The sequence below is a fragment of the Acanthochromis polyacanthus genome, chromosome 1, assembly GCF_021347895.1.
Source record: "Acanthochromis polyacanthus isolate Apoly-LR-REF ecotype Palm Island chromosome 1, KAUST_Apoly_ChrSc, whole genome shotgun sequence".
NCBI lineage: Eukaryota > Metazoa > Chordata > Actinopteri > Pomacentridae > Acanthochromis > Acanthochromis polyacanthus.
The window spans coordinates 42,353,792-42,370,064 of NC_067113.1; the positions used below are offsets into that span (position 1 = coordinate 42,353,792).

Here is a 16,273-nt window from a genome sequence, read left to right on the forward strand (position 1 = left end):
AGCGTGCCTCTGGTGGAGGTGCCCTTTGCTAGTTTAGAGATAAATCCGAGCACTAAGTGGACGGGGCACTGGCAGGGTGACAAAACAGCATGTATGTTCATGTTGGGCGCTCCGGGAACAGCAGGTAGGTTGTTAGATCAGCTAAACATTCAACCACTAAACCGTAGTGTAGTGGAGGAGTGTGTGCTGCATGCCAGGGTTATTGTTCAAAGCCTTTCAGTCATTAAGTGAAGTCATTTTACCAATGTCCGATATCCAAATGTGGGATTTCAAGCAAACTAGTTAAAACAAAAACATCTTTATGGGTTTATTTTATTTTCAAATATGTGTGAAAAAGTTTTACGATGGGCTACATAATGTGCAGCAGTAGAATATTAATATAATACTGATTATTTTATGTGACTGTATTTACATACATTGTACAATATGTATCAATATTGAGATTCAATGGTACATTTGTCTGAACATCATTCATATGAGCAGAGTAAAGAAGAGCATTTTGTTGACATTAATCAAGAAATATATATGACTTACTATATAGTCCTGTAATGTTGTTGCTTATTGCTGGTGTGAAGCTCAGTGTTAATTTTACTGTATATGTTTGTATTGGTGCGGCACTGGTTGCCATGGATGCCACCAGAGCTTTAACTACCTCTATTGTGTCACTGCTGCTGTGCAGTTTTCTGCAGAGACTTGAAGTCCCTTTGAAACCTGTTTGCGTGTTAAACCATTGTCATTAAACATGCAGCCAGTAATCGGCACAGCACGCTTCACGTTGAGTTTGAGTTTTTATTCATGTGCTCATTTTAAACAATGGATTTGAAAAAAGCATGCAGGGGGTAAAACTTCTAGAGGAGCATCAATGTTACCACTTCACAAATAATTTCATTTACTTTATTTGCCTTGTGAATGCTGATTTCATACTACTACTTCTAATATTATTACCATATAATACTGTAGTGAAGTTATAGTTTCATATCAACAGTTTCAAAGTAGACTCTCAGTCTGGCAGCTTGTCGTCTCGTACCTGTTTTGCCATCAAACAGCGTCGCTTTGACAGTCATTTAAAAGGCAAATATCAACATAGAAGGGTAAAGCACACGGCCTGCTGTGCTGCAGACAAACGCAGAGATGCGTTCACATTCTTGCAGCCAGAGATGGAGCTTCAGAATAGATGACTGATCATTTTCCTCCCCAAGGAGAGACTTTCCAACCACAACAGACATTCTAATAGACCATGAAGCACAGCTCCAGATGTAGTTTCTCTCATTCTTCATGTGCAGAGTGACGGACATGGCTGTTGATGCTGGAGCAGACCAGGATACGTGCTTTACTTACATAAACACTCTTGTGAGGCCCTGACACTCTGTCCTGTTGTAAACAGGAAGCAAAAACGATTCTGGAGATCTGGCCACTCAAGTTTTTAATGTCTTTGGAGTGGCTTGTGTCATCCTCACCGGAAATGTTGTTTGTGTAGTTATGTGCGTGGACTTTTGGCTGCATTTTGCTGCAGTATCAAAATTTTGGCTCAGTGGGAAATGGGTAGGATTTTACCTAATGTTGTAGTATTGAATAAAATTGTTTCTGTCACATGCTATCAGTCGCATCTGGGCAGCATGAAAGCAACTTTCCAAAACCGATTCAGATTTAGGAGACTTTAAAATTAACATTTTGGGGAAAAGGTTACATGTGTTAACGCTTATCTTCTGAATAGTTTCTCAGTTAAAAACATGATCTAGAGTCTTTAATCCTGCAAAGTATTACCACAAGATAACATTATTTGCAGCCATTCAAGATATCTAAATACATAGGGCTTTTATATACAATGAGCTGTACTTACATTTGAAAACTTTAGGCCAACTGTCTTACTAAAGAATGTTGTTTTGTGCCTTTTACTCTATTTGGGCTTAACAAATTGTCCTGTTCTGAGTAACTCGTAGCTTTGGACCCCTTGTAATGCTGAAAGGTGAACACTTTGCTCAAAACATTCAATGTCAAAGAACTGGTCATCCTTCAGCACCTTCAGCGCTTATTTCAGCCGGCCAGAAAAATACACACATTTTGATGATGTCAGGGGCAAAAACATCCCTTATATGGTTGCACACAGATCCCCTTTTCCCTTTATTTGGAGCAGAAGAAAATGCAGAGCAATTTGCAATACTAGGGTGCAAAACGGGCTGCATCTCTATCCAAAATAAACTTTGAGATTCCCAATCCCACTTTTCGGGCAAGTTTGCGCATAGCAGTGTGGTTAGTCACTGCACAACTCACTGTGTGTTGTTGACACAGACAGACTCCTGTTTAATGTCGTTTTTCTAAGCCCCGAAATGTCTCATTTCCCACTTATTGTTAGTTCCTAATCCCAAAATGATGCCATATCAAGTTGGGAACTGTAAGTTGCTGTAGAAAAACATTTTATTTGCATTGTGTGCACAATGACGGATACACTTCAAGTACGAAATTGTGTCCAATGCGAGAACGGCACGCTCTGAAAGTCAAAACCTATGACTTTTAATAAGAGAATTTTTATTGGCCGGGCTTGTTCGCTGCTGTACGTGCATGGGAGAGATGCAGGGAGTTGCATCAGGAGGCGATGGAGAGCGCTGTTAAGCCCTGAGTGAGAGTCAAAGAGAACAGGAGCTGGCATTTTCCCCAAGGACAGCTGATAAACCGTTTGGCAGGAAAGGCCTTGCAAATGACTGCATTCCAAGTTAACCTTGTAAGGCTATTTTTGCCACTGAAGGGACTGTTGAGCAGGCATCTTTTGTTCGCCGTGCAGCATGAAACAGGAAAGACCGGTTTGCATTGTGCCCCTCTGGGAGTTTGACCCCAGCCTCTGTCTCTCGTCACGATCCGAGCGTCCATCCTAATGTCAGGCTCTGTTTATGCCGTGCGTCTTCTCCACTCCCGACAGATGAACCCGCTAACTCTGTGGCACTGTTCATTGTAAAGTAATGCAAATAGGAAGCCGAGGCTGTGCACATATTTCAAGATAAAGCAAAGAATCCAGATTAAGAGGAGTGAAGTTGGAGGTTTTCCCAGCCAATGTGCATGGTCTCTGCCTAAATAATGAAAGCTAACTCCCTTCTTCTTTGTCAGAGCTCCCAGTATGTTTATACTTGTCTTTTATTGTGTTTTCAAGGGACATTCCACTGTTCAAAAATTCCCCCGGACTGTCCCCAGGAGGTGAAAGGCCCTTATGCAGGCTGCTTTCCTGTTGCCTTACTGCAGTCCATCTGGTGCTGGGGTAGCGTTTTAGCTGCTGCTCCTCAGGGATTCCTGGAAGTGAATGTGATCATGTCTTAAGAGGATTAAGAGGAGACTCTGGTTGTGTTGAGGCAGAGGTCAATATCACTGTCATTGTGGGAATGACCTTGTCTGTCACTGTGCCATCTGAAGTGACAAAGTTACTGTTGGCTTTCTGCAGGAGCTGGTTTTGTAAGCGAAAAACTTTACATCACAGGAAAAAAATGCATGAAACCTGATTCTAAACCCGAGATTTCTATTGGGAAAACTGATTTCCTGGCAAAGTTTAAAGGCTAACTGAGCAGCTAGAGCTATCGAAAATGATTAAAGGTCAGAAACGTATCTGACACTAAAACTAAAATAGCAGGGTTAGATACTTTTTCCTGGCTAGGGAAGCCTATGTATTCACCAAAGGGTCTAGTCTGTCCAGATGCTCGGGTAAAAAGTTATATTAAATATCTTAAAATGGGCTCAGAATTAACAGTCGTAGGCTAAAAATATGGCTTTGCTAGTGAAGAAGTTAGCTCACTGATGGGTTTAACAGTAACCTGGGGCCTGTTTTGAGCACACTTAATCGTGGCTGCGCAAGTAATTCCCGACAAATTTGCAAGTCCTCCAGGCCTTTTACGTGTACAACATTTCTTCTGAAGAGTGAAATGCATCGTAATTACGTACAAGAATTTATTTTTAGTTGGAAGCCAGCGCTGAATGTTGTAAGTTTGCTAAAATGGGCCGAGTGTGTGTGAGCTGTCTGATTTCATCTCTTAATGTCTCCTCTCAGAGCCTGGATGAGCTGGATGATGATGACACGGGGGAGAAGGACAGGAGGGAGGAGGAGGAGCTGGTCCAGGCCAACACTTTCCAGAATGAGGCCATGACAGCTGACCCTGCCACCGGCTCCTTACTGGTAAGAAGCAGCATGACACGAAGAAGAAGAAGAAGAAGAAGAAAGCCATTTATTGAATCGGCACATGATGTTGTTATGCGTGCTGTCTACATTGTTACATCGGTGCTGCCAAACAGAGGCACTGTTGCTCAGGGAGACGCCAGCAGAGCTCAGGAGCTCAGTACTGTGAAAAGCCGGAGTGATGCAAAACCAAACGGTGTCTCGGTATTTCATCATCACTGAGAAATCAGGTTAAAAGCAAAAAGAAACACCCTAAATTGCTGTTAAAGCTACTTGGAGACAGAGGTCTTACAAGTCTGGAACTTTTAGCCTTTGGTGTTTTTTTTCTTTTTTTCTTTGAGACACTGAGATATTTCCAAAACAGAAGTGTTGCTACTCACTTTAATAAATGATGCATCACTGGGTTTGTGGTTGGAGAAGAAATTTATGGGTGTCACCGAGGGCTCAGGGCACTTATGAGGAGTATTTGCCACTATTTTAGGCTGAACTCAGCAAAATCTATTTTGTCACGATTAGCTGCAGTCCATCGCTTAGGGTAGAGCTGTGTGGAGTCGAGAGCCACATGAATCAAACTTCATTTGGATTTAGTGTTCACATCTGTTTTGTGTTTAAGGTGTCTGATTTTTACGAGGGTGAATCTGACACTGTTGATGTTTACAGAATGAATCTTTTTATCTTGGCAGGCAATATTGCGTTTATTCCATCGAAATGAACCCTTGCAGAAACAGTCTGCTCTTCTTCTCAATAAGTCAAGGCGGTGCTCCATAAAACGAGGACAGAGATGAATTAATAGAAGTGAAACACAAATAGAAAGGACATGCTAGTAAATGGGGTGTTTTAGTTTTGACAGGAACAGTAGTTTATATTCCGTGCAGAGTGTGTAATTTCAAAACTCGCTTCAAACGCTCACAGAGTGATTTTTTTTAATATCAAATTCTGCGCAGAGAGGACATGAAAAGCCCCCTGCTGGATAACAGTGGCTGAAACGTCCTGTCTGTTTTTGTGTTTCTGTAGAAAAATCGTCTGACTGACATGAAAATTGCCATTTAAAAGAAATAAACCAATATCAAATGGCACTGCTGCTGTGTGACAACTCTTGTGGATGTAGCTTGGAATTGTGTTCCACACGGATAGGCTGTTATGCATCAGCAGGCTTATTTTGTTTTGGGCTGTCTGAGGCTGTTTACGCGAAGCAAAGCCTTGTGTTTGAAATATGTACACAAATGCCACAATAACAGGAAGATTGTGACAGCACCTGCTGAGACCCAGCCTCAATAAAATAAAGGGGAAAAAAGCAAAGGATTCAACTATTTACATAAAGTAGTCTGCATGTAAACAGACAGAAAGCTGTTCAGTAGAATTGGCTTTCTGATGCTTTGCCACACATCTGGTTCTTTTAGGAGACCCTCAGTCCATCATCTGAAACAGAATATGTCCAATCATGCCCACTGAATCTAATTTTCCCACCTTTGTTTGCTCTAATGCAGAGCAGATGTGGCTATGCAGAGAGTAACCATTAGATGTCTCACTGTCACTCATATAAAACTGATATTTCTATTCTGCTGGGGGTCCTGTGCCAGCTTGCTCATGAAGAGGCAGACGGGGAGAAATAAAAAGCAGCAGAGATACAATTCGGTCAGTGGATTTACTGCAGAGCTGTCAGTAAGACATCTGTAAAGACAGAGCATCTCAAAAATGTGCCGATCCTCTCGGGCCCCATTTATCAACTGGAGACAAGCAATTGCCGTGTCAGGCCCATTATGATATACAGCATCGAGCCAGGCCTCTTAGCTGATATCAAGATATCTGGGCAAGAAGTTTGTAAAAGAAACTCCGCTCAACTACTGTTCAGAGCCAAGTGGCTGTTAATTGTCTCAGAGCATTTTCCAACCAAAACAAGCCGTGGCTCTTCTGTGTTCGCTGCTGAAGACATAATGGAAAGTGCAACAAGAATCATAGAGTATGAAATATTTCATCAGATGTTTCAAATTCTGCGATGACGTCTTTTTTCCACCTCCTTCTAAAGCGCCCAAGATGCATTTAAATGAGTTTGACATGTGTTCTTTGTGCGTGTTCTGGACTGTGGGCACAAACAGTTCTTCTCCATGTGGCAGAACACATGTGTCTGATATGTGTGGGCTCTGTGATAGTCGGAGAGGCCCTCTGTAGGCATGTGGTCCTGGTTATCTGGCCTTACTTCCCTCTGGTATGCAGGTCCTACAAGGAAACCTGTTCCTGTGATCCAGCAGACAGAACCATATGGAGCATTCCTCGGGATCATCTGCTTTCAATGAGGCGCCAGGTTCACAGCAGAACGGTCTTTCCGTCTTTCTGTCACCTGGAGAGGACATACTGGTGGCAGTCTCCATCCAGCACTTTTTAACAAGCTTCATTTGCATTTTTAATTATCACCTTTCATTCCAATAATGGTGCTGATGCAGAGCATCTTGCCTGAACAGCAGGGAAATGTTCACTGAGCATCACATGGCATTTCCAACAGGAGCAGCAGAGCGTGTGCTGACAGCAAACTGCTTTTCATTTTGTTCCTTGAAACAATATTTTACCACCTTCAAACGTGTTGATTTTAAGATTTTCAGGATTCTAGATGTATGAACCAACTAAACCACACCAATATTTGTCTTTGACAGGAGGGCCTCAATAGCTTAGCTTAACTTACAACTTAAAATATGAACACATAAAAATATAAAAGCTAGGGTGCAATTACAAGTAAAATAACCTTGATTTTTTCTAATACAGGCATTGCTTGTATAAAAGGAAGGCTCTTGTAAAAGTTTTGGGGGAAGGAATATGTTTGACTAACACACATGCAATGGTTTTAAAAAGGTCATGTGGTTAGCATGGCTTTTTGTAGTTGTTTACAGTGCTTTTATAGGTAAATCTCATTTCAGGTTTTCACGTTGATTTCATCAGCTGGCATCAAAGACTCTGAGAGCAAAGTGTGGTTAGCATTTTAATACAACGTGTGAGATAACTGCAGAACATCTCATCTGTAGCAACAGAGCACTGAGGCACAATAGGTGCAACGCTGGCCTATAATTATCATGACAAGCACACAGACATCATAAATGCACAGTTGCAAACACGTGTATCTGTTTTCTTTGAACAAACACAGCAGTAGCTGCCGTTCTCCCAGGGTTCAGGGATTATCTGGTGCCACGATTTGCTGCTTGATGTCGTTGGGTTGTGTACTTCTTTAAAACGCAAGTCATGGGTCTTATTTGAAGGTCTTTCTCAGACTTTATTGAATGCCTCCAGTGAAATTGTGATCTTTATCAGCTTTGTACAGAAATACAGTCTGAGTGCAAGGCTGTTTGGTGACTGGATGGAATTCAAAAACTTTTCATGGGCGAGGACGGCGGTCCTTCAGGGATTTTTAAATTTAATGAGCTGTCAAGTCATAAATTATAGATCACACCAGGCCAAACGTGTTCAAGCGAGACATTTGAATGGGTTTTTATCACAAAGTGATATGGTGTGTTGTGAAAAGGAGCAGTTATACACCCACAGAAATGTACATGAAGGAGAAATGTGCTTGAGTTCAGCGATTGTTTTACTGCAGATATTTGTCTCTCTGTATTTTCTTAGTAACTCTGAGCTGTGCAGTGCAGCTTATGGGAGCTGTCAGCGCCCCTCAAGCATGATAATAAAGTTGCACCGGCTGCTATTGTGTGCAGTGAAGTAGTTGTACATGAATTCCATTGACCTTGCCTTAGAGATTCATATCTCAGACAGGTTTTGCACATTGAAACGCTGCTTGAAGGTGCTGCAGTAATGTGGCAAATTAAGTCTGTTTTCTGTAAAGTTTCTGGCTACAAATCAGGGGTTAATCAGTTTATGCTTTGAGTCTCTGTGGTTTTCCTTTGTGAAAGGAGAGACAGCCTGCAACCTACTGTATTTCCTTAAAAATGCTTGGTACTGCACAATTTAGCCTTCTTTAACAGGTTTAAAAATAGACCTTTACAACAAATCAGAAACTTATTATAGTATAAAGGATTTCCTTCTGCTACAGTGATTGATATTATAGTATTTTATACAAATAATTGTGACATTTAGATGATGTAAAAAGTGGAAATGGACTTTTTTTTCTATTGCTTTTTGCAAGAAGTATTTGTGAAATTAATGTAAGCAAAGCCTTGTTTGATGCATGAAGAGAATTAGGGTGGATGGTGTGAGATAACGACTTAGCACAAGATTCTGACAGTGTGATTGGAAACTGATGAAAGAAACTAATAATTATTTATGTTGTTCCCACCCGGTTAAGCCAGCGGATGGAGCCTGGAGTTACAGGTGTGTTTGCTTGCTAACCGCCCACAAAGGTCTACAAAACGAGCGCACCTCCTCGATATCTGACTGCTAACTCTAACAATCCTGCTAAAGAAATCTCTACCAACATGTTGTGGTTTGGTTTAGCTAGTTACTTGTGGCACATGCTAATGGTAAGCTGGGATTCTCAAATGCTAAGGCAGGTTTGGAGCAGCCGAGGTTGCTAACACTGCTAGCGTTCATGAGCCTCATCATGGAGATGAGCTATGAGGATTTTATTAATATCAAACTGCTGTGAATAGATCAGTAATATTCCAGGTTATTTACTGTGGAAGACTGCAGCTCATTTGCTGTCAAATACTTTGGATTTTAGTTGCTTAGAATTATTTTTTGTAATGTTTCATTTTTAGCAGCTAGCAGGCTGCATGGGGATATTCACAGATTCTGACAAAAACTGAGTTTTATTTTGCATATTATTTTCCAGTCAAAAGGTTCATAAATGCTTACTTTGACATGCTTATTTACAGTATAAACTATTGTGCCATAGCTGGAGAGGCTGTACTTGTATCACATTACTCTTGCCGTTTTTTGTTTTGAGTGTGCGTGTTACAATGTGCAAATGAGGATTGGCACAGTGCCACCAGCATCTGACTGCTGTGACCTTCCTTCATACTGTTGTTTTGACTCATATTTCACCCTCAGAAAATAATCGGTGCAGTTCATTGATCCTTATCTGTCAGCCGATGGACTCGGTATATGAAACCTTGGCTCGTGTAATGTCCTACAAAATAGATGTGTTGAATTTTCCAGGGAAATATGAAAGCAAATAATTATTTCCTACAAAGTTGGGACACCAGCAGGCTTCCAGGTCAATTTATTCAGTGTATTCAAAGAATCCTGCTGGTTTATTCAAGTTTTTTGAGATGAGAGGCAGAGTGTAGACCCACATTTCCATTTAGACAGCATTTTTTATTTGTATACGTCGACCTGTTTGACTGAAAAATTCACGGTTTTTAATTGTGATTGCAGCTTCTCAAATCAAACGATGACAAAAGCTCAGAATTTTTAATCTAAACAATCTTAGTCCAGAAAATAACTGACATATTACACAATAAACAAAGTGGTTTTGTTGCAGTACCAGTCATATTCTCATTCTGTATAATTCTCTGACAGTAAAAGTACCATGTGTAAAAATGAGATGCACTTTAGATGCTTTAGTCTCTTTTGTATTGCCTATTTGCTAAAGGATTGCAATGTGACTTAAAAAATCCTTGCTTACCTAGAGCATCCTGTGGACTGATTTCTGTGTATCGCACTGGGCACCAACTTTCCAGGAAAATGCAGGGACAAAAGAAAGGAAAAACATAATGCTGCTCTCACATAGCCAGACCTGTCTCTAGACTTTGTTTTAGCGCTGTGCCAGCACTGCAGAGTCAAATGTAGTCTCAAATATAGTTTGTAGTAAAACTGAAGTATAAAACAGAACTGAGTAAGCTTCTGTGCAAATTCACTTAAATGTTAAATAATTTAAAATTGCATCACCTCTCAATAATTGCATTATGCACAATAATAAACAAGTAAAATTCAGTTGCAGCCGTACTTAGGAGGTATTAAATGAACCATAGAACCATTAAATAGAGCCGCAGTGGCCGTCCTAAGATGACAACTGGGACTTGGGAACACCCCCACAATTTAATAAATTGTGCCTTGTATCCTTTCCAACTGATAAATCCTGATATGCCAGTAGTAGGATCGCAATTGTGATCGTCAGCAGGCAGCTGATGTAGCGTTCACTTGTTGTCATAGTTACAGTGATGCCATCCCATCGGATGCTTACTTTGCAATGGGAAATCTTTACCAAATCCGTGGATCCAGACTATAAGCCACATCACTGCCAAAATCTAATGAGGCAGTCCTTGAGTCATTTCTGACCTTCCCTGAAAATTTCATCCAGATCCATTAGTCTGTTTTTGAGTAATGTTGCACACTGAAAGACAAACAGATTCACTGACAAACGCAGGCGAATCATCGCATAACTCTGCTGCGCCTCCTTGGCGGAGTAGCAACACCGTGAATGTCTGTGGACATGCCAACATACTGGCTGACGAGAAGGTTCACCGTCTGCAGAAGCTTGACTGAAAAGGAACATTCCAGCATACCAATCCTAAACAGAATGCCAAAATCAAACAAGAGCTTCTAAAGAAGAAAAAGTGAAAACTACACAAAGCCTTTAGAGTGTTTTGAAGAGAATGACAGAGCAACACAACCGCTTCAGCAAATAGCAGCTGAAAGAAATGTACCAAAAAATGTCAGTTTGACAGACACTATTCAACAAATTGCTCCGAACTGCAGGTGCTGCTTGAACTAACCCTGATGCTTAGATGTGATCTTCTGTAGACTTACCGTTGCCACATAGTGCCCTCTTAACTGTCCTTCATCTTTGTGAATCTATTCATCCAGAGAAGAGTCAAAGAAGAGATGAGGGTCGGGATTTCATCCACATGTGATGGATGATGTGTCAGTGAGACGGAGAGGATGGAATATGCTGAGAATCAGGCAAAAGCCAAGCTCTGACTGATAGATTAGAGCAGAGCCTCAGCTCCTCAATCAAACTTGGGACCCTTCACTGCACAAGACCTCAGGAAAGAGAAGATACGTATTCATCTCACAGTATCTGTGACACACACTTCATTTTTTGACGGAAACGCTATTTCACCGAAGGCGCTTTTACTGAAGTGTCACTGTTGTATGGATCTAAACAACCTTTAGATCATACAGAAATGGGAAAAATAAGATGAACATGAACCTCAACGTTGCAAAACAAGATTGCCCTCCACAACTCGGGGCTATCGGGCTGCTGCTGAGCTATTAAATGCAACAAAGCTCATATGTATCAGCTCAGCGGCTGCAATTCACAAACGTTCATACACAACCTAAAGGCTCTCTGTGAATGCTGCCCCTGATACATTTATTTTTTCTTCTCTGGTGAACTAACACAACCCAAGGCAGGTGAACGCAATATGGTGGTGATACCTATTTGAAATTAACAGCTTCACTTAAAATGTTGCATTTCTTGAAGCACTAATAATACATTTTACGTGTTTGAGCTCTTAATCCTGGACTAAAGGCATTTATTTTTCATGTTTTGTTTTTTTCTCCAGGAGACCCCCAGATCTGGAAGTGGCCGCCACAAGAGGTGAGACTCATTTATTTAATCCTGACTAAGAGTGGAGTTTATCTGTCTCAGCATCAGTAGCAATGTGTCAAAAGAAGGAACACAGGCTGGTATGAGAAAACAGCAGTTTGAGTCATTAATAGCAGATTTCCTCTGAAATTGTCTGAGGGCCTTTTTTCCTGATGTCTCACTGTTGTTGTTTTTTTCCCTGCCATGCTGCTTATTTCTTGCTATTTTGGTTCAAGAAGGATGATGGTTGATGGCTGTTTTGAACAGTAGCTGACAGGAGACCATCTGGACCTCGGACAGTTTGGTCAGGCCATCACTCCCCTGCTGTGGCTGGAAGGGAGTGTCGAAAGTAAATGATTTGCTTTGAAAGCTTTTGGGTCTAAAATGAGTCACTCGGTCAAGTTTGCTTTGGCATTGGATAAGGGACTTTCACACTTTTTCTTTTCTTTTCTTTTTACATACTAAAAAAAGAATGTTTGAACCAAGACGCCATGCTGTGCTGATATTTTGTCCTTCTCACATTTTACTGTAGAAGTTTATGGACACAGTATTGGGGTTCAAATGATGAAGATGATAAAAATGATTTCATATGTTTGTGAATTACAGAAAATTGTTTCCCTCATCGTTAAATGAAGTCCTTTAGGAGTCGTTGCTTGAGTCTAGCGTGTATTTATTTTGCCTTATTTGCAACCAAATTGAGAAATTGTGGCCAACCCCAGCAGCCAGGTTCACCAGCTGACATTCAATCTGGCCATGTAATTATGGCTGTTGCTCTCATCAGCTGGCCCGGCTACACTTGGACGCTCTGCGGTTCTGCAACGGGTAACCCGCCAGGTGGGCTGGGCAGCGCAAGATGGCTGAAAGAGCAACTTTAGAAGTACATGTCTGCCTCTGATTCACTTCCTTTTCAAACTATTCTCCAGTACAGTTAGTCCCTGCGCTTCATAAAACCCTTTGGTTCCATCTTATGAAGGGATTTCACACCAAATCTCATTCAAACATTTGAACATGCCTGACAGAAGTTAATTACTGTTCAGACACTGGTTGGGCTCCACTGATACAGACAGCACAAACATGATCTGTTGATGCCACCAGAAAAATACTGCTCTTTAATAACATCTTGCAGTCTATTTACAACATATCTAATAATTTCAACCTGATTATTGTATACCAACATTGTAACAGCAGACGTGGAGCACATCAGTTAAGAGCACTTGCTGAGATTTCTATGATTTCTTAATATTGAGCTTAATTAACTGGTGATATCAGCACAAGAACTCTTGACGAACATGATGCCAACAAGTTAGACGACCAATATTAGATGATGTTCCATGTTGGCTGTTGAGCTTTGACAAACAGCAGAGTTACATTCAACTTTTTGGCCGTACATTTGAACAAAATGCAGCCACACCAATGGAGTAAATGTTAAATAAGTTACATTTATCAGTGTCCATTATGTTGGGCCAGTTCAGAGTTTCTTTACAAGTAGTCTGCTCCTCCCACTGCCAAAAGGAATGAATTAATTCTTATAGGCTGTAGGTTGGCTGGTTCAACCAAAAACTGTTTGAGATCATATCTAGACTACAGCCGTAATTGTAACAACGATTAGTTTATCTACCACTAACTAATATTTTCACTGGGAATTAGCCACACCTATGCAAAGAACAAAATGAGTCGGATGAAAAACACCATGCTTTTCAGCTAGCAGGAACTTGCCATGCCTCCTAATAAAAGGCTCACTTGTGTATGTCATCCGTTAATTGACAAACGTCTTGAAAATTGTAGCTGCGGTTAGGGCTGGATGTGACCATCGGCAATACTGTGATATTGAAAAATTTTCTGCGTCTAAAGCTTCTACCTTTTCAAAAGAAAAAAATAAAACTTCAAACGGAGCTCATCTTAAAGAGTCCGTCGCCCTGAGAGACTGAAGCATTCAAAACCAGAGCACAGCCTGTTCTGCTCGTTTGAAAAGTCTGAAATCCCAACATCCATTAAGGTAACAGGGGAGTGACTGCAACTATCAGCTCTGAATGGAAACTTGTTTGGCGTTTTCTCGCTCTTTGAAGGAACGGCACGCATCAAGGCTAGACAGGGCATTAATCAGATGCTTGAATACTGTGTGTTGTGGTTTCCAGCATGGCTTTGACTTTTCCACATCAACGATTGCGTTTGTGGAGAGACGTTGTTATACTTGTGGCTGCTGTTGTTATTTGCTTTCCTGTCTGTACTTTCTGCCTCCCACCTGCTGAGGCACCCAGGAGTGTCTGATTGGCTCAGCCTCCCTCTCTCCCAGACCTCACCCGGCGGGGCACTAATGGGCCCCGGTGTGATATTTAGTATCGAGGCCATGGATGTTTAGGCTTGGCTTCGGCCCCCGCTGTGCATCCTCGAGTACCCGTGTATGTGTGTTGATTGTGGGTGCGACCAGGGACGTATCTCTCGAAACAAGATGGCAGGCATGAATGAAGACACACAAGGCATGTTATTGTTTTGCGGTTGGCTTTTTTTAGGGCATCATGGCACGCTGATGTATTCATTGTCGCACTTTGTAATGTATATGCATGTGTGCTTGTGTGTGTGGTCGCGCTGATAAACAAAGAGCAGCTTTCAAGAGCCACAGTGAGAGAGACAAATGAAATTCACTTTATCTTGGTGTAGGCGAGCACCAAGAAGAGCGTTTCAAGGACTCCCTCTTGATCAGAAGCGATGGTCACTGTAATGTGTCGCTCTCTGTAAGAATGAGCGAAAATAAGCCGTTGGCTCTGTAAATGTCAAGTTACAAAAAAACTACCGCCTCTGCAGATGTCAGGACGTGGTTCGGCAGCTTCAATAGAGAAAAGAAGAATGACTGATTTGACAAAAACAGATATAAACCTCAGAGAGAGAGAAAAAACATTTTACAATATAAGGCTTGTTTCTGTCGTTTGTCACCGTTGTCACTTCGAGTCCTTATAGAGATAGAAGTCGTGCTGCTTAGACTTGGGAGATATGAAAATGCACATTCTGATGTGTTTCAAATACATTCTGCAATGAAGTTCAGCCGTCTCCCGTGTGCAAATTGCTTTCCCAGATCTCTCAGCTGTAACACTTTCACCCAAGATGAATCATGAGGCGGTGGCAGTTCCAGATAATCCACAATGTGCTAACATGGGGGAATTACTGAACATAGATGATACAGCATTTCTAATTAGATATTTCTAGAAATGTTTTTACCCTTAAGAACAAATTGTTCAGTCCATTGAACATATTTTTGTTTGTGTTTATCTTTAAGGCCCCAGAAAGGGCTTTCAGACCTTAAGTACTTCTCTAAAACACGAACATTTTAAGACTACAGAGACAACAGTGAAAGCAGTCACGTTTGAACAAGTCTGTAACTCTAAAGCTCAGCTAATCAGCTTCATCAGGACTGTGTAAGTGGGCTTTTCTTCATTTTAATTGGCATTGGTGAAACAGCACATGAACTGTTGTCAGACTCAAATTCAGATGTTGTGAAATCTAGGGCTGAACCCAAATATCCGAATATTCGTTCGCTACGGCGGTATCCGGATATTAATTTTGGTATCCGAATATTCGCCTTTTCAGGACCCTTGAATGTGCATTATGCAAGATATGAACATAAATATAGCAGGATAGTAAAGATACCCTTATCATAGCATGAAATCACACTTACTCTGTTTTAATTTGAGTTCCTTCGTTTTATGTTTTGATTGACAGTCCAGGTGTAAGTTGATGTTAGTGCATACAGGTCCCTCCATTTGAAACTTCCCCATGTTCATAAACAGAGAATGACTTTTGCATGGGCCAAGCGAAAGTCCACAGTTTGGCCATTGCCCTTAAAAAATAGATAAAATGTGGTTTGTGTGCATGTTTCATTCCATGTCTCAGCTCTACTGCCATGTTGCTGCTGTCCTCTGCTTCTCCTCAGCTTGTGTCTGATCTGCTCCAGTCTGTGTTTCTCTGTTTCCACACGAGTCGCTCCAGTCTGACTGACTGTGACACCAGACACACACAACAGAAAAAACTTGGACAGAGAGTTGAAATGAGATTGCTTGACTGGAGTGGAGAACAGCTGGCTACTAGGGCTGGTCCGACTAGCATTTTCTGGGCTCCGGATATTCGGGCCCAAATAATGACTAATATCCAAATATTCGGCTCGTCCAGGGGGGAAAATGCCCTTTGATGGGGTGAAAGTAGCCAGAACGCACAGGTTGCTAATGCCAGTTTCGGATAGCGGTCACAGTTTTGTTTCCACCATCCAAGTGAACCCGACTGGTTTCCGGTAGAGTTCACCAAATACTGCTCCATGTCTCGCTTGGCACTTTGATCTTGCTCCACAGGGTTTTCATCATTGGAGTCTGACAGCATTAGCATTAGCATTAGCATGGATATCTCAGTCTTTGTCATTTTGTCTTCCGTTTACAAACGTGGTCGAAGGGAAGCGTGGTGTCAGAGTTGGTAGGTCTGTGTGATACAGCCAGCCAACTGGCCAATCCAAAGTGTGGGGGTGGGGGAGCCGAGTATTCGGATCTCAAAATTAATATTCGGATACCACCACAACGACCGAATATTCGGATATGCGGGTCCAGCCCTACTGGCTAAACCCATTCAGTGTACTTTAGTTGTAGTGCAGGCTAATGTTTGTGGCTGGACTA

General features: G+C 41.5%; 1 protein-coding gene across 2 annotated transcripts in view; it reads left to right on the top strand.

Annotated features, from left to right (window-relative positions):
- The window catches only part of pawr (PRKC, apoptosis, WT1, regulator), a 78,798-nt gene that overhangs the window by 48,281 nt on the left and 14,244 nt on the right, over nucleotides 1–16,273 (top strand). For both annotated transcript variants that reach the window (XM_022201753.2, XM_022201754.2), the window contains exons 3-4: nucleotides 4,028–4,153; nucleotides 11,599–11,633. In XM_022201753.2, the coding sequence (XP_022057445.1) occupies nucleotides 4,028–4,153; nucleotides 11,599–11,633 (161 nt within the window). The remainder of the gene's footprint in view (nucleotides 1–4,027; nucleotides 4,154–11,598; nucleotides 11,634–16,273) is intronic.